At 37.0% G+C, this 25,280-nt stretch overlaps 1 protein-coding gene across 1 annotated transcript in view; it reads left to right on the top strand.

Annotated features, from left to right (window-relative positions):
• LOC146132043 (uncharacterized) overlaps positions 1-25,280 on the top strand; it is a 52,822-nt gene that overhangs the window by 22,777 nt on the left and 4,765 nt on the right. The window contains exons 26-51 of the mRNA XM_083397191.1: positions 332-411; positions 1,050-1,166; positions 1,889-2,051; positions 2,480-2,586; positions 2,962-3,095; positions 3,559-3,599; positions 4,006-4,185; positions 5,736-5,854; positions 6,630-6,795; positions 7,515-7,642; positions 8,275-8,416; positions 9,253-9,441; positions 10,135-10,289; positions 11,096-11,315; positions 12,344-12,443; positions 13,391-13,529; positions 14,105-14,308; positions 15,485-15,581; positions 16,511-16,654; positions 17,199-17,326; positions 19,904-20,053; positions 20,380-20,626; positions 21,380-21,501; positions 23,036-23,169; positions 23,921-24,092; positions 24,759-24,933. Coding sequence (XP_083253317.1) covers positions 332-411; positions 1,050-1,166; positions 1,889-2,051; positions 2,480-2,586; positions 2,962-3,095; positions 3,559-3,599; positions 4,006-4,185; positions 5,736-5,854; positions 6,630-6,795; positions 7,515-7,642; positions 8,275-8,416; positions 9,253-9,441; positions 10,135-10,289; positions 11,096-11,315; positions 12,344-12,443; positions 13,391-13,529; positions 14,105-14,308; positions 15,485-15,581; positions 16,511-16,654; positions 17,199-17,326; positions 19,904-20,053; positions 20,380-20,626; positions 21,380-21,501; positions 23,036-23,169; positions 23,921-24,092; positions 24,759-24,933 — 3,753 coding nt within the window. The remainder of the gene's footprint in view (positions 1-331; positions 412-1,049; positions 1,167-1,888; positions 2,052-2,479; positions 2,587-2,961; positions 3,096-3,558; positions 3,600-4,005; positions 4,186-5,735; positions 5,855-6,629; positions 6,796-7,514; positions 7,643-8,274; positions 8,417-9,252; positions 9,442-10,134; positions 10,290-11,095; positions 11,316-12,343; positions 12,444-13,390; positions 13,530-14,104; positions 14,309-15,484; positions 15,582-16,510; positions 16,655-17,198; positions 17,327-19,903; positions 20,054-20,379; positions 20,627-21,379; positions 21,502-23,035; positions 23,170-23,920; positions 24,093-24,758; positions 24,934-25,280) is intronic.

A 25,280-nucleotide genomic window follows, 5' to 3' on the forward strand; every position in this document is an offset into this window, starting at 1 on the left:
AAAAAACAACTCCCGGTATGGCCGGAGGGTCGTGAGTTCGAACCTCACTACAGGCTTGTTGTTTTTCTACCCTGCCTTGCTTGCATCATTGATCGAGAGATTCGGTTAGTCTGCGATGGCTTATTCGTCCTAATTTTTAAGAAATGATTTTATGTTTTACCTGTTTTTATAAACAGTCGAGATTATCTAATAAAACAAGAATCTATCTTTTACATTTTATTGTCTGCGGGGGATTCCTTTCTTCAGCTCGTCCTAATAGTTCACAAAACTGCTACAAAGCGTAATTCCATTTCTTAGTACCAGACAATTGTTTAAAACCTTTTACTATTAGATTACACTCCGACCGGATGGTCTCCGTCCACATCTACCGCCGGCCAATACTTGCAAGTTCAATTCGACGACTTTTTCAAGGTTGGCCTTTTATAATTTATAATTGTTTTTCGAATTAAATATTTTCCCCAGCATATATTGCTGTAGTGTTGTAAACAGAATATTTTAATTTACTTTAGTCAAGTTATTTCATTCCCAGTCGTGTAGCAGTCACTATAAAGTACAAATTTTAAGGCATTGAATTCAATCATTTAAAATCTATATGTTAACTCAATAAATAAGACTATTCTTCTTCTTAAAAACAGGCTACTATACTTTGACCCTAGAATATAGGATTTTTTAAGTCAAATCTACCCCCCCCCCCTAAAAACAAATACTTCGCGATAGTGTTTCCAAACTTTTTTGGCTTATACAGATATAAAATAGATTTCAGCACCTTTGCTAGCTCGCTGAGGATTTACTGTCAAGTCAAAATGAATAGAATTTAAAAAACGAGCATTAACTCTGCATTACGTGAAAAAAAAACGTTTTTTCTTCATGCTTACTGTACAATGGAAACCTTGATTTCTACTGTATATTGTACACAAACAATTTTATGGGAAACTCGCTTCTAACGAACCCAAAATATCTCTCTGGAGAATTATAAAGGCAAAAAGGCAATCCCGGTTAGCAACCACTGCTTTAAATATTCCATAATTTAATATTATCTTACACGACAGGTTTCCGGAGTTACTTTGTACGACACGGGAAGCAGTTACGTCAAACGATTCTTTCTGAGATTCAGTGATGACGGAGTCAACTTCAAGACCTACACCTCCCAGGCGGGCGCCGATCACGTGAGTAAACAACAGAGCGAAAATAAAGCACGTCACGCTGTTTTGTTTCGGACGTAAATTTGTGCGCAAACATGTCTTCTAAGCTTACAATTTACATTCCAAACATTTAACTGTATGAAAAAATTGTGCTCAACGCATTTTGTCGGTGGACAACCTTCAGTAATTAAATGAATTGTCAAGCCAAAGTGACTTTATTTTTGTAGTTACTACAGTTAAAAAAAAATCGTGTCCCGGTTGCTTTGCTATTTACAACAACCCCCAAAAAAATATCAGAAAAATGCAGTTGCTTGGCTAATATAAGTCTGCTTATTTGTTTGGCAGCTGTTCTATATGTAAACTCTTTTAGCTCTCGTTACACTAAAAATAACAAAACAAACTTTCACAACTTGACAATCGCCCGTGACACGACAAGGCAATATGTGAATACCATATTAAATCAGTTTTATAATGAATAGTGTGCATTCAGTTTCGCTTTCTGTCAAAATATTTTTCTTTTTTTTTTCTTTTTTTCTAAAACGTTTTGGAGCACATCTTAACGGTCTCTCGATGCACACAGTTTTGGAATCATCTGTTCTAATAAATTAATTACATGTCAAGTTAAAGGCAGAATAGCCGAAATATTTTACACTTCCTGGGGCTTAATCGAAGCCATCTTACCAATTCTGCCACACCTTTAAACATAAAAGTCTCCAAGCCAAAGATCCCCTTATTTTCTACGCCAGCTCTTCTTCGGCTTGGACGGCAAGGTCAACATGTACACCGACATTCTTCGCGAGCCGATTTCGACGAAGTACTTGCGTCTGGAACCACAGTCGTGGCAGGGAAGCATCGTGCTCCAGTTCGAAGTAAACGGATGCTACGTGGAGAAGAGGATCACATGCGCAGGTTGCTGATGCATTTTTGTGCCTCGCTACTTTTTCCTAAACGATATTTTTGTTTTTTTTCGTCGGATTAAATTTGCGAAAAAATGTTTTTTTTTGCTTGTAGTTTTGCCACAGCTGACGGAACTAGATACAAAGCTCGGCACGTTTATTATATCTCACAGTATCATAGATACAGTAGACTTTAAACTGGTTTGGTATGTACTTTGTAAATTTGTTTAATTTTGCAACCGCTGCTGTCACCAAATGTTCATCAATCAAAAACAGGTGTAACAGAGAAACTGGCATTCAATAAATACTGGTAATATGCGGGCCTGGCCTGTATAAAATGGCCGCACTCAATTTATAGCTATAACCTGAACGCATATTAAGCGCTCGTCTTGTCGATGTCTACCTGTTTGTAAACATATGTTTTTTATTTTGCTTACTCAGACAAAGCTATCGACTTTTCTGAATCGTCGATGGACATCAATTGTCCTTCCGGGTGCGTCGAAGACCCCAATGGAGGACTCGTATACGGGACAAAGATCTACACCGAGGTAAAGCTAGAACCGGTTGACTGCTTTTTTCTAATCTAGACAAATATCTCCGGAAGTAAATCGTGTTTTTTAATGCAGCGTAAATTCGCCTTTTTAAATTAAAACAGTGTTATGATCAGATATTTGGGTTAAATCACGACGCTTCTATTTTCCGTACTTAATTTACGTATATGCTTCACTTTTGGAATGTTTTGGCTGGTTTTGACAAATTCTTTTAAATTGGCTAAGTGGTGCAATAAAAACCAGAGCTTTTTGAAGATTTTGTTAAAACTGATCCAAGTGCAAAAACACAGAAAAATTTGATTTAAAGCAATAATGCTTGTTCCATTATAAATGACCGACTAATAAGAACAAGAAAAACACCTATTTTTCCAGAACTCGGCTATTTGTCCTGCTGCAGTCCACGCTGGTCGAGTAAGCAACGACCACGGAGGTCAAATTAAGATGCTGAAAACGTCCGGTCAGGTGTCCTACGGTGGAACTTACTCCAACGGAATCACATCACTCGAGTAAGTGAGAAGGTATATTGTGTACCGTCAATTTTCTGGTTCCCGCAAGTTTTAAATAGCGACACTCCACAAAACGCGATTGAAAAACTCTAGCAAGTTAAATTGATCTTCATTCACCAGGCTTTAAACAGCTATTTAATGCAAATAGGATCAAATGTTTGAATGTTACCTTGTTTCTTAATGATAAGCAGACCTATAGAATAAAACTTAGCGAAATATGTAGCCAACATGCCTTATTTCTTATAAAGTATCGCATAAAAAAGTATTCGACGTTTGGATGCATGATGGTTATTAAATGAAGAAGTAAATCAAAAAAACTTTTAAAAAGTTAATTAGTCAAAAACTTAAATTTTGATGTTGTTATTTTTAATGTTTAATAATACTTAGAACATAAAGTTGATCTTTTACATTTCTGCTTCGGTGACTTTTAAATGACAACCTTCTCTTGCTCTTATTTTTTTAGTTATGGAGCCTCTCATCTCTCAATGGAATTCGATGGGAGCAGTAAGTTATTTTTACTTGATTCCGCTAAAACTTAGCCGTTCGTTTGTGATACTCTGAAGTGTGCAAACAGCAAAACAGCGAAAATGATTTTGTCGTCAAAATGTAAAGAAAATGTTAACGTTTGAACGCATAAGTAACCGCTTTTGGGCTTTTGGGATTATAACGTTTGAAGGGGTTGCGAAAACACGAGAAGAAACTAATCGAAATAAAAGCTTCCTGTGCGTTTTGGGCCCAAATAAAAAATATACGCCAATAAAAAAGTTGGCAGATTTTTTTTGACATAGCGAAAAATCTACAGACCCTATAAGGACAATCAAAGTAACTTGTTAAAATAACTGTAGGCTATATAGTTAAATAAGTATGGAGTTTGCACGCTGTCCCAGTAAATACTGTTTTTGTTATTCAGCACTTCGCTGCGACGAGGGTTGGCGAGCTTGGCGCGACCACTGCTACTACCTTTCGCCAAAGAACCTGCTCAAGAACTGGCATGACTCCCAGGCCGATTGCGTGGCCATGGGAGCCAACCTGGCCTCGATCCTGTCCGAAGGCGAGAACAACTTCATTGAGGCCTTGACAGTTCAGGCCGGTGAGTATATGCACGGGTCAAAGTTGACTAGGCGTGGTTGTGCGAGAGTTCATAGTTCAGAGGTCAAGTTTTACTGGAGAGATTGAGAGGGGTTAAGCAAATCTATCCGAGTTAAGATCCCTTTAATATAGAAATAATTCGTTTATTGGAATGGATGAGGTTTTGCACATTTTTTTCGGTTTAAGTTCCTCTTAAAATTGTAAAACGGATCAGGTTAATCGTTAGTCCTATATTTTCCAGGCAGGTATGTGCGAAATCGAAGTTAAAATATACGGGATATTGTTGTGAGAGATTTAGGGTTTAGAGGTCAAATCTCGTTGGAAAGATTCGCTTATGCTAATTTATCCGAGTTAGCTTCTTTGATAAAACGGATTAAGAGAAGTGAGTCCCTTTGCTGTCCAGGCACGTTAGTGGGCTATCAAAGAAAATATACAGGTTGTTTGTGTGAAAGCTTCGGGGTTCAGAGGTCAAATTTCGTAGAAAAGATTTGCTTTATGTTAATTTAGTTATGTTAATTTATACTTTGCGCTGTGTTAAGCGCGGTGTTATTGCATTCCATGGTGAAGGCATCCTGAATTGGTAGCTGAAATGTCGGATAAAAGTACCGAAAGAGCTTTTTTTCAGTATTCCATACCTTGTGGCAACAGAAATTTTTATCCGAGTTAAGTTTCCTTGTAGATGAAAAATCGAATCAAGTGAAGTCTTAGTTGTTCGTTGCCCAACAATTAAGCTAGTGGGATACCAAAGTTCGAATATACGGGATAAAGGTGTGGAGGGGCCAGGGTTCAGAGGTTAAATTTCGTTTGAAAGAGTGGCTGGGATATGCTAATTTATCCGAGTTAAGTTTTCTTAAAGATGGGAAAACAAATCAAACGAAGTGAGTCACTTTGCTGTCCAGACACGTTAGTGGGCTAACAGCAAGTAAACGTTTGTTGGAAAGAGTGGGTAGGGCTATGCCCATTTTCTGAGTCAATTCCTGCTAAAATAAGAAAACGGATCAATGAAGTGTTATAGTCTTGCGTTGTCCAGACAGGTTAGTGGCCAATAAAAGATGGTGTTTGTTAGTGGGTTATAAACACACATGAATGGGTTATAAACACAGGTAGGCCTACCCATTTCCAGAAAGAGGAGAAACACTTGTTAAGTTCAGTCACTCTCAAAGTAATGCTGTTCAACCATAGGGTGCCCATACAATTTTACAAGGCTTCATAAGCTAGTACCGGCATGCAGTTTGAGCAATAACTTCGGAAAATGTTCGCTTAGCATTTTGGCAGCAGGCTCACAAAACCTCAAAAACACTTGGAGCACAATGTTTGGTGGTTTTAGCTGGCGTCGTAAGAATTTCAAAACCAAAGATGAATAATAGGAACATTTTAAACGTTTGGAATGTCACTTTAGTCATTTTTAGTTTTAGTCATTCATCTGTGCTTTATTTATTTTCAGCATCAACCTATGTTTTGACGCTTTTTTCGGTGTGCCTTATCTGCCTAAATAACTCTCACAGAGTCCTGTGAATTAAGAAGTTTGAAATTGATACAATTTATTTTCAGACGTGGGTGGCGACATTTGGATTGGAATGAACGACTTGCGAACGCTCAACTATTATGAGTGGGTTGACGACAGTCCAGTAACGATGACCAAGTGGATGTTCACTGAACCGAACGGAGGCGTAAGTTGTCGAATCCATCTAACTTTTGTGCCAAAGGCGTTCTAACTTATTTCACTTATGTTTGGATTCCTAAACTTGTTTGAACTGACCTGACTTATATACCCGTTCTTTTGAACCCTTTTTTAGCCTGGATAAGTTGACAACTATCTGTTGCGTATAGCCTATGTTAAAAGCATCAACGTGTAAAATGTAGCAGTCTTTCCGGCGTGGTGTATCCACATATAAAATGGAGCGTAGCTAGACTTCGCTATACATCAGACTTTTTTGGGTAACCCCTGCTTTGCCCTTGTATCAATGACGCTTTTTTGGTAGAACTTGTGTTGTTCACCACTACTTGCAAAACAAAAAAGAAGTGCTGTACGAAGGCGGTCGTTGTATAATATATGACTTGACGTGAATCGGACAAACTCCACTGAGGTTTACTTGCTTTGTGAAGTTTATCTCGTCCCAGTCCGACAATGTTTGGTGACGAATTCACCTTTAGTTCTGACTTCGGCCTACTAGCACTATAAAGCTTTTCAAATACCATCCTATTTGCATTGTAAATTGAGCTACATGCAAGAGTTAATTTAGGGACGAAAATTCACTTTATTTTACCTAGAGAGAAATTTGGAGAATCACTTCCAAAAACTTTTCTTATCAAATTCCACTAAAACGAAGGCAAACTTTCCAAAAGTTCAAGTAGCCTTTAGCCTAACACAAAAGCACAATCCTTAGACAAAATGTAAGCATTCCATAGATCATGCTGGTCTAAACGTTTACATTGCTGTCACAGCACGAGCGATGCGTGCACATCTACCGCCTTGAAGGCTACTGGAACGATCTGAGTTGCGACAGAACGAGTGCTTACCTCTGCAAGAAAGACAAGCAGCTGCTACCTCCCCTGGATCCTGGCATGGTAGTTACAGATTCGGGATGCGAGCCAGGCTGGAGCGGATATGGTACGCTAAGTTTTGTTCGGTAATTCACAGTAAAAATGTTTTTGTTTGCTGTTTTCCGAAGAGCGAGTGAAATGGATAAAGACGTCTGAATGACTTGCTTTGGGATAGGTTGTGATGTAATTTTTTTCGTAATTTGACTACTCGGCGTTTCTATATGTCCAAGTATAATAGGAATATCTTTCATAAGCTGTAGTAGACTACTATAAATAGTCCCGAACAGCGATTTTAGTGCTGTTTTGCAGCAAGCCGATAGTTATTTTAACTTGGCGTTAGCTTTTTTTCCAGCTAAGAATTCTACGTACAGATCCGCATTATTTATATAGAAATATCTTCTGGGTAGACATAATTATGGCATCAAATCATAAGATTGAAATTAGGACTAATGCCTAATAGTCGTAGTATACCGTATAAGTCGGTCCTAAACCTGTCGGTATAAGACATAAATGGCCAGAATAGGGCCTATGCAGCCTTTTACCTAACCCCAAACCTCACCTGTAACTTCTTACTGACTTCTTTAACAATTTTAACCCTAACTCAGTTTCTAACCCCACACACTTTCCAGCACTATTAGGTCATTATTCATTACGCTATGGTGTTACAAAATAATTCTACTTTAGGTATTGTTGCTTTGTAGGTCCATGTGTGTTTTAATATCATTACATGGATAAGTAAAATTAAACGTTTCCTGCTGATTTATAAGGTTATTTTGTTTTCGTTAGGTGCATCCTGCTACATGGCAAGCACTGACGAGTTCATGTTCATCTACGCCAACAGAATTTGCGAGGAGGCCGGTGGCAAGTTGGCGAGTGTGCACGACCAAAAAGAACAATCTTTTATATACGCGCTGGTAAGTTAAAGGGGATAAAATAGACAAAAAACGTCCGCTGAAAGTTTTTCGTTATTGGTGTTCAAAAAAAGTTAATGAAAAGAATACTACATTCCATCAAACTCTGAGGTTCCTGAGATCTGCAAAAAAAAAGATTACTACAGATAAGCCAAAAACAGCATCGACAGTTCTGCTTAACAAGTTTCCAGTTTTATATCAAACTTATCAAACTGTAGATTTTTGAAACTACTTTTTAGCATTTTAGTTTTACCAGAAATAGAATCATGGTGCAAAGATAAGCGAGTAAAACAGTACTCTTCATTTATACTAGCCTAATATTTTTTTCTTGACCTGTTAAAGCACAGTTCGAGAGCTTGTCATTAAATTTTACATTTCTCATTTAACCGTGTAACCAGATGTTTAGCATTTTCTTCTCAAAGTGACAAGAACAAACAATTATTGCTTTTTCATTATTAGCATAAGTACAAAAGGAACATTCTTTTCAAAACCGGTAAACTGTTTTTAAAATAGTGTTAAAGCACCTTTACACAGGTCGCTTATTTTTTACCAAGGTCAGTTATAGAGTGTTAAACTCGTTTAAAAAGCGACTTTACATTTCAAAACAACACAATTGCTATTCGCTACATTTCCAGGTGACCAACACTCTCCAGCCCGGCCTAGGTTATACATCATGGATAGGATTGGCGGCCAAAACGGAAGAGACCGGTGGTCAATATTACACCTGGGAGACGGGCGAGATGGTTACTTACACGCATTGGGACAGTGGAGAGCCAAGTTTGTTCTTGTTGTAGTTTGAGTTTTTCTCACCATTTTTACCGTTTTATGTTGTATACATCATAATATGGTTCATTAGTGTTGCTATTACTTATTGGAGTTTAGTTTATGTTCTGACCTGTGTTTTAAAGACAAGGCTGTTCATTTGACTTGACATTCTTTGACAGTCACAGAAAACTTGTTTTTGTCGCAAACGTAGCCGAAGTTTCAACAATGCGTCAGTGTTTAATGAAATAATGCGAGTTGTTCAGAGGACTCAGACCTCAACAATGGTCCGGTTTCCCTTTGTTAGTATCTTATTTCAGGGGTGTCCTACTCAAACATACCCACGTGCCAAACTTTTCCCGAGCCTAAGGTTAACTTTTTTTTTTCTAATACTAAAAGCGCTTTTATGCAAAAAATAAAAACAGTATAGTGTTATAATACTAGAAGAAATTGTTTGTTGTCGTATAATTGCTGGGGTCGTTTTGTATTGTGAATAAACAATGACAATTGGCTGTTTAACAAATTTAGCTTTTTTAACAACTGGCTGTATTTTTTGGGGGGCTTGCGTGCCATTTTTTATCAGAATATTACACTACTTCTGTAAGGCACCCTCACCCATTCCTACACTTACCAGCTTGTCAAAACACGGATATTTCAAGATTCTTTTAAAATGAATCACACGTTGTATTATGTGTGTTCGAGGTTCAACTTTTTGACAGACATTTTTTGTCTCCCATGCGACCCACTGTCAAAAATAAGTGCCCACCCCCGGCTTAGGAGCTCTGAAAAGCATTATTCGGCCCCGACCCTCTTAAAATTCATTTTCAGAGTTTTTATTTTCCACCAAACAGGTGTCCGTTTTTCGTGCGCATTCCCATTCACGTACAAGGGCAACACTTATTACGAGTGCACCACAGTCGATCACCCCGCGCGCCTTGAAAACACCCCCTGGTGCAGCATCACTAGCGAATACAGGGGACAATGGATCAACTGCGGAAACGGGTACGAGTACGGATGCACCTACATGGACGACGACACCGGTAAAGTAGTACAATATGCTGATTGTAAATGTAAAAGATTCCTTTTTTTCTCTTGCTTTGGATCTTCGGGTTTTAGTATTTTATTTGGATTTTTGATTGCAAGAATTCTTTGCACTTTTCTCTGTTTTGCAGCTTTTTGCCAATACTAATGGAGCTGTTCTCTGCGTAAGTGCAGTATTAAAAAAAAATACTCAAGATATATTTAAGCCTTTATAGCTCTTTGAGTTTCATCCCTTTTTACTGATTTTTCCCCTTTTATGCATTTTCTTATTTTTTGATTGGGCTAAATTTTTTGCTATTTCTTTTTTTATGTTAGTTTCTGTATTTCTCTCTTATCACTTTTCTTTTTATCGACTGTATTCTTTTTTCAACATCCACTCTCTTCCCTTCTCTGTATTTTATATCTCCTCATTCACTTTCTTTCGATATATCTCTCGTTTACTGTCGTTCTTCGTTTTCTCTTTTTTAGTTATTTTCTCTCTCGTTCTTTTTTCTTCGTTTTATTTCCTTCTTATATGTCTCTTTTTTTCCCATTATTTTTCTACTTCTCGTTTTTCTTTGTCTCTCTTTACCTTGGTCTGTCTTTTTAACTCTTCTTCTGTTTTCTCTTATTTTCTCTTTCTCTCTCTTTTTCGCATCTTTTTTGGTTCTCCATTTTCCAGCGTTTACATTACGTACTATATTGAACTGCAGGTTACTGGAGCATCGACATATGTGGCCAGAATCGCTACTACGTGTGTGAGAAGGACAGGTTGGGTTATACGCAAGTTGACGACACCACCCCTCCCACAACCGGTAGCTGTGCACCTGGGTGGTACGGCGACACGACAACTTCTTATTGCTATCAGGTTTGTATTGTGGCTCCAAATATTTTATTTTTTTGTTAAGTTAACAAAACTTAACAGATTGCCACATACTCCAAACAAAATTAAAACAAAATTTCCTGATTTGGCGAACAACGAAAACTGATGTTAACATCCCGAGCAATTTGAGGCTTATTTTTTGACAAATAGATAATTCTTGTTAAAACCCTATTATTATACTTCATCCCTAGTAATTAACATTTTATCAATCGAAAAATAATAATGACAGAAATTCCGTCTATTCTCCCGTATCGCCGGTGCTTACCTCGCAACTTTTAATCTGGAATGCTCTGCTTCAACGCAGTAAACACAACATACGTCACTTTTTGAGTATTGTGACGTAATACGAACTGCTAGTCGTAAACAACTACAACAAGTTTAACGCATAAAGCAAATAATGTTAAATACAATTTAAATGATGATTTGGCAGTGTTGTAATGACCTAAGTCCATGACTTGACTTAAGTGCACTTAAGTCACGGTTTTCAAATGACTGGACTCAATTTAAGTAATTTAGACAAATGACTTATCTTGGACTTGTCAATGAGTCGAATGACTCTGATTCAAATTAAGTGTTTTCAGATGACTTGCCCTAATAATGACGTGACTCGGACTGGGTCTTTCTATTATTTCGACTGTAGGCCTACTTAGACTTAAAGTTAATTCACAAATGACTTGACTGGGACTTAAGTAATTTCAAAATGAATTGTATACAAACTTGTAATTTGGTACATGAAAGTAGCCTGATTTTATTCGCTACAGCCTTAACCAGTAAACAATCGTCTTTCACAGGTAAACGAGTACTCGGACGACGACAGGGTGAACAGGCGGACCTGGTACGACTCGGTTAGTCACTGCCGCGACCAGGGTGGAGACCTTGTGTCCATTCACAGCGACGCTGAGAGCATGGCTATATCGGCGGCCGTTGTCCAGGCTGGAGTTTGGTCGTACACCTACTTCTGGATGGGACTCAACGACATCGACATTGAGGGCGGCTACCAGTGGACAGACGGTGGGCGTTTTTGTTATGTAACGTTAGGTAGGAATTTTAAGGCTATAAAACAAAAAGTGAAGGTCAAATGAAAAACATCAACGCTTTGTTTCGCAATTTTACAAAAATTGACGTAATGATTTTTTTCTTCTTTACCGTTAAAAATTGGTTTGGTCGTACAGGGGCATCCATGGGGTAACGAATCCACGTTTGCTTTGTCTATTTTAACTATACGTAAATGCAAAAAATTGTTCGCGGTGTATGCCAATCTGTGTTCTATGTTTTTATATTACGTAAGTTTATTTTGTAAAGTGGTTTTAACCAAAATCGTCTTGCGTCTCGTTGCACCCTAGAAAATTAAAGTTTTGAAAACCTAAACCATATATGAAGACATTCTTGCTGCTTTGCGCAGCTTTTGTATTTAAAGAAGCGCCTGTCCAACTTAAAATTGAACAAAATATGCGAACTGTGCAACAAAGGGGTGTTCTTAAGGGTAACTCTTTATGACGTCACGTTTGTTTTGACGTAACTTTGTGACGTCACGTTATGACATAATTGTATGGCGGCATGTCTGAAAATATCTTCACGCCCCCTCAAACATAAATCGTAAATTCTAGATCAGCGCCTGCGGTTGTAATATGTTTATTAGTAGCATGGTAATCATATTATATTAAAACGCCTTTGTTTGCATTGCGTTTTTCACACGGGAAGTTCTCTTTTAAGTTGCAACCTCAGAAAACCTGTTTCTGATTATAGCCTTTCGTTTATTATAACTTAGTGCAGATGACAACGAATTCTATTTGGAACCTACAGTATAGTATATAACAGTATAGTATATTACAATTTCTAGGGCAAAATTAAAACATGTAAAGACCAAACACACTAACTTGATGCAAACTAAACTTGTATCTGCGAATTTTTAAATAATAACCTATTCTATTTTTACGCATACAATTTCACATCTGCGTTTCGTTGCTAAAAATCTGGTGTTCTATTTGCATCGTAAACTCACCGATAACAACACATCAACACTGCAACATGTTTTATAGGTTCCCCGGTCGAGTACACCAACTGGGCGCTTGACGAGCCCAACAACCACGGTGACACCGAGCACTGCGTCGAGTCGCAATTCTACGACGAGTTCAGCCAGTAGGTCTTCTTCATGTTTCCATTTTTCTCGTGACAAAAAAAAATGGAAAAAATGGAAATTTTTTTCGTTTTTTTTTTCTCCAAAAGCGCGAACAGTTTTGCTTTCGCATGAGTTACGGCGACTTGATTCGTTTGTAGAACTTGGCTTTCTGCACGATCCCCGATTCGAGATGTCCGATATTTTACATTTCGTTTCGATACCGATAGCCGATATTTTTAGAAAAAATATCGCGATCATGTCCGGTACCAATTGACGTCACAACTAGGCCCTAACAAGCAAAACTGATTAAATTAAAACTTTCAAGATAAATTTTCTTAGCTTATTAGGCCAAATTTTTTTTCTGACGTACTATTTCTTAATGAATTTATCTTTAAAGGTAAAAATCGCTGCATTAGAACCAAAACCATGGCTAAAATACTTGTACTATTTTGTAAATGGCTGTATAGTATCGGACAAGTACCGATACCACCACTCGGTATCGGGTATCGGCTCCGATCCGATATTATTAGACGCCCCTTACCCCGAGTGTAACTTTTCCACTGTGTTAATCTGTCTTGCATAAATATCGTGCAAGTTAGAAACTCGCTTTCGGTATGCAAAAATGGCAGGGCATTTTAAAACCTAGAGCAGTACTTGAAAACGAACTTCAAACACAACGTTATATCCAATTAATTTAAAACAATGCCTAATACAAAATGTTACGTTCAGGAACACCACTACCTTAAACAAATCTGTGAATTTCCTATGCTCTCAGGTACTTCCTGCAAATTCGTTACGTACCTTTGCATTCACTGAAGTTTAAATAGGTACCTTTTAAATGTATTGCAAAAACAGGTACCTGCTATAGTATTTCATTCAAGTTAAATTAGGTACATTTTATATTCAAATTAAATCCGCACATTTATCCAATTTACGTGATTTTTAAAATGTCTACTGATAACTACAGATGGAACGATCTCAACTGCGACGCATTCCGAAACTGGATTTGCAAGATCCCCAAGGGAGTCACCCCCAACCCACCGCCCACCAACAAACCACCCATGGGTAACGAGGACCAGGTCGCATGCGGATCCGATGAGACATGGGTAGGGTGATAGCTGTAGATCCAATGAGACGAAATAAAACTTATTCTACACAAAAAATAAGAATCGAAGCTATGACACCGGAGTCTTGTGACTTTTACTTTATGCTAAAACGTATCTTATGAATTCTTATAATCATGCGCGTATATTGTACATAGTGGATTAGTTGTACACAGCTGTGTTTAGATGTATTAGTTCACTGCTGGTATTACATTACTCTATTCGACCCAATACCCAGGCGTGACTTTAACGTAAATTATTTCTTGGTGCAAACCATGTATGGAACCTTTTTAAACGTTAAATATTGGCACTGTTCTAATCATTTACTGTTTGTATTTCCAGGTGCTATTCATTTCCAAATGCATTTAATGGAATATTGAAATTTCGCCAAACTAACATAGTTATATTTAAAATTTGGGTTTGTTTCAGCCAAAATATTTTCTTTGCAGCCAAAACCAGCGCTATTTACCCAACCATTTTTTGATTAATACAGGCATCTGTTTTTTTTTTAGACTATACCCTCTGCAACAAAATTAAATTCGCGCCTCGGTGGTTTCACCTTATTGTTTTTGTTGCAGATCCGCTTTAAGACAGCGTCTAATGAGGACAAGTGCTACGCGTTTATCGACGACCCTAACCGGCAGCTCGGCTGGCAGTTTTCGGAGAACGAGTGTCAGAGACTCGGCGGCAACTTGGTGGCGATACACGGCGACGACGAAAACACATTTATCCTGAGCCGCACAGTTGGTACCAATGCTGAGAAGTTGTGGATCGGATTAAGGGTGAGCGCCTAAAGCAGTGCTGGGCAACCCGTCGGAAACCAAAAGCCAAATTTTTTACTTGGTTAACTGCAAAGAGCTACAACTTGAAGCTAGGCATAAATGAATTAACGCTGTTTTTCCTCGTTTAGACACAAACCTTTGCTATAGGCTAGATTTATTATAAATGTTGCACACTAACAATTTGCACTACATGTTTGCACTACATGCCTTCTTAAATTAATGCTATCACGCTGTCAAAGTTTCTGAAATATGTTGACTTGATTATACCAAAAAAAAAAAAAATGGGATCTGGAGAGCCAACAAAAACGAAGCATAAATCCATTTAAGGGTAAGGCGGCGAAATCTGCTGACCTTTAGAAGTAAGCAAACAGCCGTGAAACGCACAACATTTTTGTAAGCGTACAAAAACAAAAAAAAACTTTGTAAGCGTACAAAAACAAAAATAACTTTGTAAGCGTACAAAACAAAATCAACTTTTGTAAGCGTACAAAAACAAAATCAACTTTTGTAAGCGTACAAAAACAAAATCAACTTTTGTAAGCGTACAAAAACAAAAAAAAACTTTGTAAGCGTACAAAAACAAAAATAACTTTGTAAGCGTACAAAACAAAATCAACTTTTGTAAGCGTACAAAAACAAAATCAACTTTTGTAAGCGTACAAAAACAAAAAAAAACTTTGTAAGCGTACAAAAACAAAAATAACTTTGTAAGCGTACAAAACAAAATCAACTTTTGTGAGCGTACAAAAACAAAATCAACTTTTGTAAGCGTACAAAAACAAAATCAACTTTTGTAAGCGTACAAAAACAAAAAAAAACTTTGTAAGCGTACAAAAACAAAATCAACTTTGTAAGCGTACAAAAACAAAAAAAAACTTTGTAAGCGTACAAAAACAAAAATAAACTTTTGTTAGCGTACAAAAACAAAAAAAAAACTTTTGTAAGCCTACAAAATCAAAATAAATTGGCATTAATCAGTGTAGATTGAATTTGTATGAGCCATGTCTCCGTATTGCTCACGCAATATTCTAAAATTTGGAGAAATATTATTGACAATCGATATTTATAAATCTAACAATATAAAACCACTGCAGTCAGCGACTCAATCAAATCAAACGACATGTAAGTTAGAACACACTTTTGTATAGATGAGCAAAAAGCTATTTTTTATCATAGGATATCGGTGACCGTGCCTTCTACTGGTCGGACAACACTCCATTGGATTACACCAACTGGGCTCCTGGAGAGCCTAATAACTTTTACGACAGCGAAGGTAAGCCGTTTTATTTTTTCTAGTTAAATATCTTGGTTGATAACTGTGCATAGGTTCAAAGTCTAATTGAAACGGTTGAAATTTAGTTTATGAAAACAGGTTCGAAACATACAATTTATATCAGAAAAAAAAATTCATACGGCGAAAACTTATTACTGTAAAATTGTGAGAAATGATTTTATGTTATACCTGTTTTCATAAACAGCATAAATATAATCATTAATCAGGTCTAATTTACAAATGCATATATTTCAATTTGTCGCCCGGGATAACGGTGAAAACTACTATAACCACGCGGTATTTTCAAACGCATTTTAACTACTTGCGTTTTGGTCATAGGGTAATGTAATTATCTTATTATGTCGAATTTGAACTTCATAAAACGTGTTTTTTTTAAGTTTTTGGATTGTCAAGCATTTATGACAATTTTCGACCGAAATATTCTTATCACATATAATTGTTTTATAGTTCAAACACAAAATCGCAACGTATCCAATCCATGGAAAACGTATCTGTATTACACAACGTAGTAAAAACATCAAAGCCCATCGCAAGTAGCTATCATATTGAACGTTTCGAATAACTCTTTAGGTCAGTGGTTCTCAACCTTTTATGGCTTGCGGCACCCCTCAGAAATAATGAATAGATTGCGCACCCCTACAGAATTTTTCCGTCGGTAAATTACTAGAATGTGACAATAAACGGAACTGGAACAACATACATCAATTCTAAACAGCGTATAGGAAGTTATAAATGATTTATTGCACGCTAATCTTACACGAAAATATGTAAGAGTTGATCAAAAATTTGATTCTTAAAGATTCTCAAACAGCTCTCGGTACCCTTGAGCATTAGAAATGGCGCCGCGGTACCCTGGTTGAGAACCACTGCTTCAGGCTATTGTATTACACAAGTTTGATTGTGTTAAGGCTGCGCTGAATTCACTCCCGACAACGGCTTATGGAACGACGACAACTGCGGCGTCAAGTACGGATTCATCTGCGAGAAGATAATTGGGTCAACCGGGGGTAACGTCGACCCCACACCCCCCGTCACTGGCAACTGTCCGGAGGGTAAGGTCAAGTTGAAAGCGTTATAATTATTACCAGCGCTCGACCACTTTTCCAAAGTTATAAAATCACGTTTAAAACTATTTTTCACCAAATATTATACTGAACGGCAATTTCACGAAGCACATTATAATTTCTGTTAAAAAAGTATTCATATTTTCTTCGTTTAAAAAAAAATTAAATTTTGAAAGCTCGAAATCAACTGCAGTGATCCAACCCTTCATGAAAAAAAAGTTTGGGTGCGCCTGGTTCACATAACTTGAAGTTTATAGTGTCGATGTTTTATATACTGTTTTGATAATAATGTTAAAAAATTAAATAAAATCAATAAAAAATTCAAATAATTTAAAACTTACCAGACTACTTCAAAAAACTTTCAAAATTTGGTGTTTCTGTTACCTTATAGTCATTTCAAAAATATTTTTTATGTTTAAGCTAATGTTATAAATAGCACCTGCGTGGATTTAACTTTATTTAAATTGAAAGTTTCACGCTTACATGCCAAACTCGTTTATTCTCATTTGACTTAAGTATACGTTTTGCCAAGGCTACACGGAGTACGGCAACATGTGCTACATCGTGGGCGGCGACAACTACTACGATTTCTATACGGCTCGACAATGGTGCAAGAACGACTCGTCCGACCTGGCCGTAATTGGAAACGAATATGAACAGGTGAAGGGCTGGTGTTATAATGACTTAGGTTTGAATTAAGTGCACTTAAGTCACTTTTAACTTAAGTTTAAATTAAGTGCGCTTAAGTCACTTTTAACTTAAGCTTGAGTTAAGTGCACTTAAGTCACTTTTAACTTAAGTTTAAATTAAGTGCACTGAAGTCACTTTTAACTTAAGCTTGAATTAAGTGCACTGAAGTCACTTTTAACTTAAGCTTGAATTAAGTGCACTGAAGTCACTTTTAACTTAAGCTTGAATTAAGTGCACTGAAGTCACTTTTAACTTAAGCTTGAATTAAGTGCACTGAAGTCACTTTTAACTTAAGCTTGAATTAAGTGCACTGAAGTCACTTTTAACTTAAGCTTGAATTAAGTGCACTTAAGGCACTTTTAACTTAAGCTTAAATTAAGTGCACTTAAGTCACTTTTAACTTAAGCTTGAATTAAGTGCACTTAAGTCACTTTTAACTTAAGCTTAAATTAAGTGCGCTTAAGTCACTTTTAACTTAAGCTTGAATTAAGTGCACTTAAGTCACTTTTAACTTAAGCTTAAATTAAGTGCACTGAAGTCACTTTTAACTTAAGCTTGAATTAAGTGCACTTAAGTCACTTTTAACTTAAGCTTAAATTAAGTGCACTTAAGTCACTTTTAACTTAAGCTTGAATTAAGTGCACTTAAGTCACTTTTAACTTAAGCTTGAATTAAGTGCACTTAAGTCACTTTTAACTTAAGCTTAAATTAAGTGCACTTAAGTCACTTTTAACTTAAGCTTAAATTAAGTGCGCTTAAGTCACTTTTAACTTAAGCTTGAATTAAGTGCACTTAAGTCACTTTTAACTTAAGCTTAAATTAAGTGCACTTAAGTCACTTTTAACTTAAGCTTAAATTAAGTGCGCTTAAGTCACTTTTAACTTAAGCTTGAATTAAGTGCACTTAAGTCACTTTTAACTTAAGCTTAAATTAAGTGCACTTAAGTCACTTTTAACTTAAGCTTAAATTAAGTGCACTTAAGTCACTTTTAACTTAAGCTTGAATTAAGTGCACTTAAGTCACTTTTAACTTAAGCTTAAATTAAGTGCACTTAAGTCACTTTTAACTTAAGCTTGAATTAAGTGCACTTAAGTCACTTTTAACTTAAGCTTGAATTAAGTGCACTAAAGTCACTTTTAACTTAAGCTTGAATTAAGTGCACTAAAGTCACTTTTAACTTAAGCTTGAATTAAGTTCACTTGAGTCACTTTTAACTTAAGCTTGAATTAAGTTCACTTGAGTCACTTTTAACTTAAGCTTAAATTAAGTGCACTTAAGTCACTTTTAACTTAAGCTTGAATTAAGTGCACTGAAGTCACTTTTAACTTAAGCTTGAATTAAGTGCACTGAAGTCACTTTTAACTTAAGCTTGAATTAAGTGCACTTAAGGCACTTTTAACTTAAGCTTAAATTAAGTGCACTTAAGGCACTTTTAACTTAAGCTTAAATTAAGTGCGCTTAAGTCACTTTTAACTTAAGCTTAAATTAAGTGCGCTTAAGTCACTTTTAACTTAAGCTTAAATTAAGTGCACTTAAGTCACTTTTAACTTAAGCTTGAATTAAGTTCACTTGAGTCACTTTTAACTTAAGCTTGAATTAAGTTCACTTGAGTCACTTTTAACTTAAGCTTGAATTAAGTGCACTTAAGTCACTTTAAACTTAAGCTTGAATTAAGTGCACTTAAGTCACTTTTAACTTAAGCTTGAATTAAGTGCACTTGAGTCACTTTTAACTTAAGCTTGAATTAAGTGCACTTAAGTCACTTTTTAAATGACCGGACTGAAAAAAGTTAGTTCGGGTAAAATTACTTTATTTGACTTAAGTCATTAAGACGAATGATCTGACGTGGACTGAAGCAATTGAATACATTTTGGTAATTTGGTCGTTTCAGCCAATTAATAAATGTGATAAACGTTTACTGCTATTAGTTTCGTTTTTCGGTGTTTGCTATTCGAAACACGGGTCAGAATGGAAGCGTTTAGCAATGTTTTAAATCTGTATTCCTTTTTGACGCCAATGCTGCTGTGAGTTGCATTTGACTTGGTTTGACAGGACTTAGACTTGGACTTGACTTGCTATTTGTTGAAATGACAAGACTGAGACTTAAGTCATTTATAAATGACTCGTTTACAACACTGTGGCACACTCTCTGAGGCAAAAGCTAAGTATCTTCTTTGGACAAAGCGAAATCCCTCTGATATATTTAGTTGGCCTACATTTAGTCGAATTTCTTGCCTATGCTATTTCAGTTAATATTTGGGTTGTTCTATACTCCTAAAACAATCCAAATCTTAAATCAATTGGTTTCCTTTAAAAACCTTAGTCAATATTTAACGTACTTAATGATATTACAATTACAAAATGATATAACAATTTTTTTTAAATTTTACCAATGATCCGAAACTCTAAAATTAAAATTAGTTCTCTAAAAAAGTTCATGTTAAATCATTTTATATCTAACTAATTCACAACTACATCAAACGTTGTTTTAACTCTACCATTAACTAACACCATAGCAGAAAATGACATTTTTGTTTTTTTCATCAGGCTTTCCTCAATAACTTCCTCTGGGGCCAAGGCAGTAACTTCTGGATCGGTCTTTGGGACCGTGACCTTTACAACGGAAGGTTCGTTTGGGTCGACCAATCAGAGGTCAGCTACACCAACTGGGCGCAAGGCGAACCAAGCGTCGGTGGGGTAAGTAACATTGAAATATTTTTTTTTAATACACTAATTTTTTTAAATACTTCATATTTGAGTGCAAAATCCTGTTGTGGAAAAACATACTAAGCTTTTTTGAAATAATTTTATTTTATACGTGCAACACTTAAAAATAAAGAAGCAACAACAAACGTACACACCATAAAACAAAAACAAAAAACATACGTACAAACGTTAACTTAAAGAAACAACAACACTCTTACTAAAGAGTGAACAAACAAAAATAAACGCACGCACAAGCGATAAAATAACCCGTACAACAACAGAACATCCCTAACTTCAAACATGTCGAAATTTCGCAGGAGGGTTGCGTGGAGATGATGGCTAACAAGGACGGCCTCGGAACTTGGAACGACCTGAGCTGCTTGAACAACCTCAAGTTCGTTTGCGGGCGACTTAAGTCGAACTCCGTGCCCCCGCAGAACCCCACCGTGAGCCCCATCGAGTGCCCCGAGGGTTACTACTCGAACGTACCCGGAGAGTCGTGCTACAAACTCGTGACGAGTCCATTGTCGTGGAACGCCGCCAGGGATATGTGCCAGAGCGAAGGTAAAATCATGAATTATTGGTAATTCTTCTGTTAGTCGATATAGTTAACTTGCGGTGCCGAATGAAGTTTTAACGAATTTTATGCAATATTTGCAACTAGTCAGCCAGAGCAAAGATGATATCATAAATTCTTGTTTATTCCTATATAGTGGATATAGGTTATTTGTGGGGCAAAATAAAGTTTAACGTCTTTGAAACAATATTGTGGAATTTCATGCTTTAAAGTATAAACTATAGTCAGCAAATCTCCAAAAAAACTTTTTTGACGTAACCATATCGTTTTGGTCACGTGTTGTAAATATCTTCTGTTTTAGCCATGACATTTTACTGCGAGTTGCTTATACCCAAAATAACTATGATTAGATATATATATTTATTGCGAATACCGATACCCGTTTTTTTTGCTAAATGTACAGCTGTACGATATGATTCCAAATGACATCATTACCATATGGTAAAATAAGCAAATTAATAAAATTTAAACGTAGAAAAAAAGTGTTTTTTTAGTTTTTATGCTAAATTTTCATTTAAATTGAAACAGATCTTTTCTTTTCGAATGTTCAATGAATATTTTAATTTTTTTATGGGACCAGTAGCGATACCACTCCTTTGTATCGGGCTTCAGCTCCACTCCGAAAACACCGGACATTCCTATCCAGAACAACATTCACTTTTTCCGCTTTGATAGTCGAAATCGTAATCCGCGAAATGCGATAACTTTTAAAAGTGTTAAAAATAGCGCCTTATCCGCAGGAAACGGCATCGACATCGTGAGCATGGATGAAATTTACGACAACGATCTTCTCAAGAGTTGGTTCTGGAAGGACATTACGCAGAGCGACACCCTCTGGCTGGGAATGCAGTTCCTCGTTATCGTAAGTCAACAGTTATTTTAACCAAGTTTTAGCATCTGTAAGTCTTTTAGCCATACGCTTTTCTGCCATGTTATCTTCTGTGCGAACTTCCGAGCAATACTCGGCTTTAAAAAGATATGGCGATACATAAGAGTAAATGGGTGTTAGCTGCCTATACAAAGGCTATAGGCTAAGTTCTATCTCACTGGTCCTATGTCCCTAAATTTTGGTTAAAGGGAGTTGTTTAAACTATTTTGATACTGCATATGATAACTCAGTAATATGATAATTTTCATATAGAAATATTGGATCTTATTTTATTTTTTGTTCATAAAGTGAGTGGTTTTAACTGAATCATGTACCTACATCCTTGTAGCGAAATATTACTGTGAATCTATCAATGCATTGCAATTAGTTTATAAACCATTGCTCGTAGGGGCAGATATATTCTGCAGTTTGACAAAACAACATAAACCCAACCTGCAAATAGTTTTAGAACTACGAGACCCTGTGTAGGCCAAACCACTTGTAAACCAACCGGCCTTTTGTTTCGTACATCGGTTTCAATCAAGTATATGCCTGCGACCGAAATTAGTACAAAATCAGTGTTGTAAAGACTTACTTGAATGACCTGCCTTCAGGGCACTTACGTCACTGTTTTCAACTGACTTTGGTCTTTTGGACAAGTAGCTTGACTTCACTCAAATGTTTTAAATATTTTTAGAAAAAAATTATTTAGTTTTTTTACCATTGCTATACGTTTTTGTTGTAAGCTAATCAAAGTATCACTCAGGATCGGGCGAGTTAACCGGTGTGTATAATTTATTATCTTGTTTTGATGAAAATCGCTTGACTTGGACTTCAGTTGTTTTGCAAATTGTTCCGAACACTGATATGTAGCTTCGATAAATGTGCATGAAAACAAAATTAAACTTGTTTAAGATGTTCTACGCCAGCCAAAATCCCTCAGTAATAAACGGGTTGAAATATATCAAATCACTCGTTTTGTCAAACCGGGGTATATTTATTGAGCCTTGTCTGTGGTTTTCGGCAATTACGCGTTTCGAAATCTTAACCAATATGTCATCAAGCGAATTTGATCAACATTTATAGCCTAAGTAAGCGATTGTATACTGGGATACAGGGACGCCGGAGCGATTTCAGGGCAAGGTGGGGGACTTTTTTGGTAAGGGCAACATAGACCGCAGGCAAGCGTAGCGAGCCGAAATATTGGGGGGTCCGGGGGTGCTCCCCCGAAAAAATTTTTTGCGGCCACGCCCTCTAGATTGGCTTAAAATGATACCAAAAATGTTTTAACAAATATCAACCATGTCATTTTACGATTTTTTTGGCATTTTTCCGTAGCTCAAGCCCTACTCCTGTCGGCGCATAATATTTAACGTTGTGAAAGCAATATATCATTTTTCATGAAAAGGGCACTCCCCCCCCCTTGCCCCCCTTAGCAAAGGGAAGGAGGGGCGCCTGCCCCCCCCCGCGCCCCCCTCTCCGGGCGTCCCTGCTGAGATACCTTAACAATGTTTATTTTCGCTTGCAGTCGTACGAAAATGGAGTGACTGAAACGACGTTCTCGTGGGCCGACGGCTGGCCCAACTCCTTTACAAACTGGGCGGTGGGCGAACCGAGTGAAGAGGCGATTGGTTATGGGAGTGGATGCGTGGTCATGAACAGGTTTGTGCTTTAAAAACAAACTATACCTGGCAAAATTAAGTCTAGCAAGTTAAGTTTGTGTCAAATCGGTATATAATTGTTTATGGAGCACGTCAAATTACAAAACCAAAGTGAAAGGCGTTTACTCTTTACAACCTATTTGGATTTTTTTTTCACGAACACTGTTTTATTTTAAACACCAAAAGTTTTCCATATTCTGATATTCGAAAGCGACAGACGCTCAATCTATAATTTTTACTATTAATTTTACTTATGTAGTAAAAAAGGTTCTTCTAGGCTAGCAGCCAGGGTGCGTACACTGTACAATTTGGAGGTTGTAATAACCCACCTTGGGGTGGATATTTGTGAAACATGGCGTTAAATTCCACCATCGTGTGGAAAAAAGTGGAAATGCTCCTTGAATAAATCGTATTGTCAAGCCAGACACAGTTTTACGGGCGAGCTAACAGTAGCGTTGCTATAGGTGTCGAGTACAATTACGACAAGGTTCCAATTACCTTAAATTTCCAGTATAATTAGGATATTTCAAACCAAGAAAAAATTTAGAGTTTCAATAATAAAGCGAAACTCGGGGATCTTATTATTCACAAACAAACTTTATAAAATCTGTTTTTGATAACAGTCCTAAAAATTGCATACTTCTATTTAAACTATACAGCAAATTAGAGCGAAAAAACACACACAGCATAAGGCAAAAAAGCTTTTCATGGATTTAGGCAAAAACTGACAGGAATCCTGTTTGTCTCTTTAGGGACGGAAGTTGGTCTGCTGTTCCTACTTCGGGCGCCGGCACATCTTGCGCCTCCGCAATGCCTTACGTGTGCAAGAAGACCATGAAGGAAATGCCAACGGCTCCACCTCTGGGAGATGGAAACTGTGATCCCGGTTCGTTCCAATACGACCAATTCTGCTACTACGTCCAGGTGATAACCCGTGTATGGCGGATGTATGAGTTATATGATCTCCCTTGTGGATTAGATTGATGTATATAGGAACTTTACCTAAATGTTTGGAGTATATGATGTAGAGTCGAACCGGATCGGAACTGGACAAAATTGGGAATTTTGCCGTAACCAGACACGGGACTGGACAAAATTGGAAAATTTACTGTAGTCAGACTTGGAATTTGGGTGTCGGACTCGAGTTCATATTTTTAGCCGGAGTCGGACTCTTTTGTTGTTTTTAGCCGACTCCGCAGCGCTGGTTGAATGGGCTGGCATTTTTTTTTATTTAAGCCAGCCTTCATAATTGCGAAAATCTAGAATTTAATTAATTAGTTTGAAAATGCTGCCATAGCGTCCTAAAGAATTGGGTCTCAGGATCTAGCAGCTTATAGTTGGAAAAGTTTATTACATTCTGTTACATTTCTGTAATATACAATTTGCGGCCTTACCGGTTTCCAATTGGGTACTGTGCATGACATATTGGACTCGGGTAGTCTTACACAGTCTTACTCGAGTTCCGAATCCCGAGCCCGACTCCAGTAAAACAAACCTACTCCTTCGAGTCCCAAATACAATTCCGACTCCGCAGCCCTGGTTTCAACAAAAGAAAAAGTTAAAAACCTAAAAAATCAATATCTACTTTAGTTCGGAACCACCGACTCGACGTCGCGTTCGTGGTTCGAGTCGGCTTACTCTTGCGAGGAGAGGGGAGGGATGCTGGCCAGTTTCCACAGCCACGATGAGGTCCAGGCAGTTGTCCAAGCCATCACCGGCCAGAACTCGCACAATCTCTTTATCGGCCTTTCCACTAACGGATTCGGTAATGACGTAACACTGTACGAAAAGTGACGTCATGTCGAAAAAAATAAGTCGTTTTAATTGATTTAATATGGCGGAAGATTACATTCGACAGCTTATTTTGTTTACTGGTTGCTTCGGTTTGAATTGGTTGAATCAACCTCCCACTCATATTTAAATATCTCATTGAAAAAAATAAAAACCTTTTTTAAATAACTTTTGTACAAAGTTTTTAATTTTTTTTAGTTTATCTTTTTATTAGAGTTTGTCTATTTTTGACACAATCTCCGATTTTAGCATAACTTTCGTCTCAAAATAGCAAACGTATTTTATACTTTTTATGCAATTTTCCACTTGTCCAATGATTTA

Source organism: Ascidiella aspersa, chromosome 9 (assembly GCF_963924565.1).
Source record: "Ascidiella aspersa chromosome 9, kaAscAspe10.2, whole genome shotgun sequence".
Classification (NCBI taxonomy): domain Eukaryota; kingdom Metazoa; phylum Chordata; class Ascidiacea; order Phlebobranchia; family Ascidiidae; genus Ascidiella; species Ascidiella aspersa.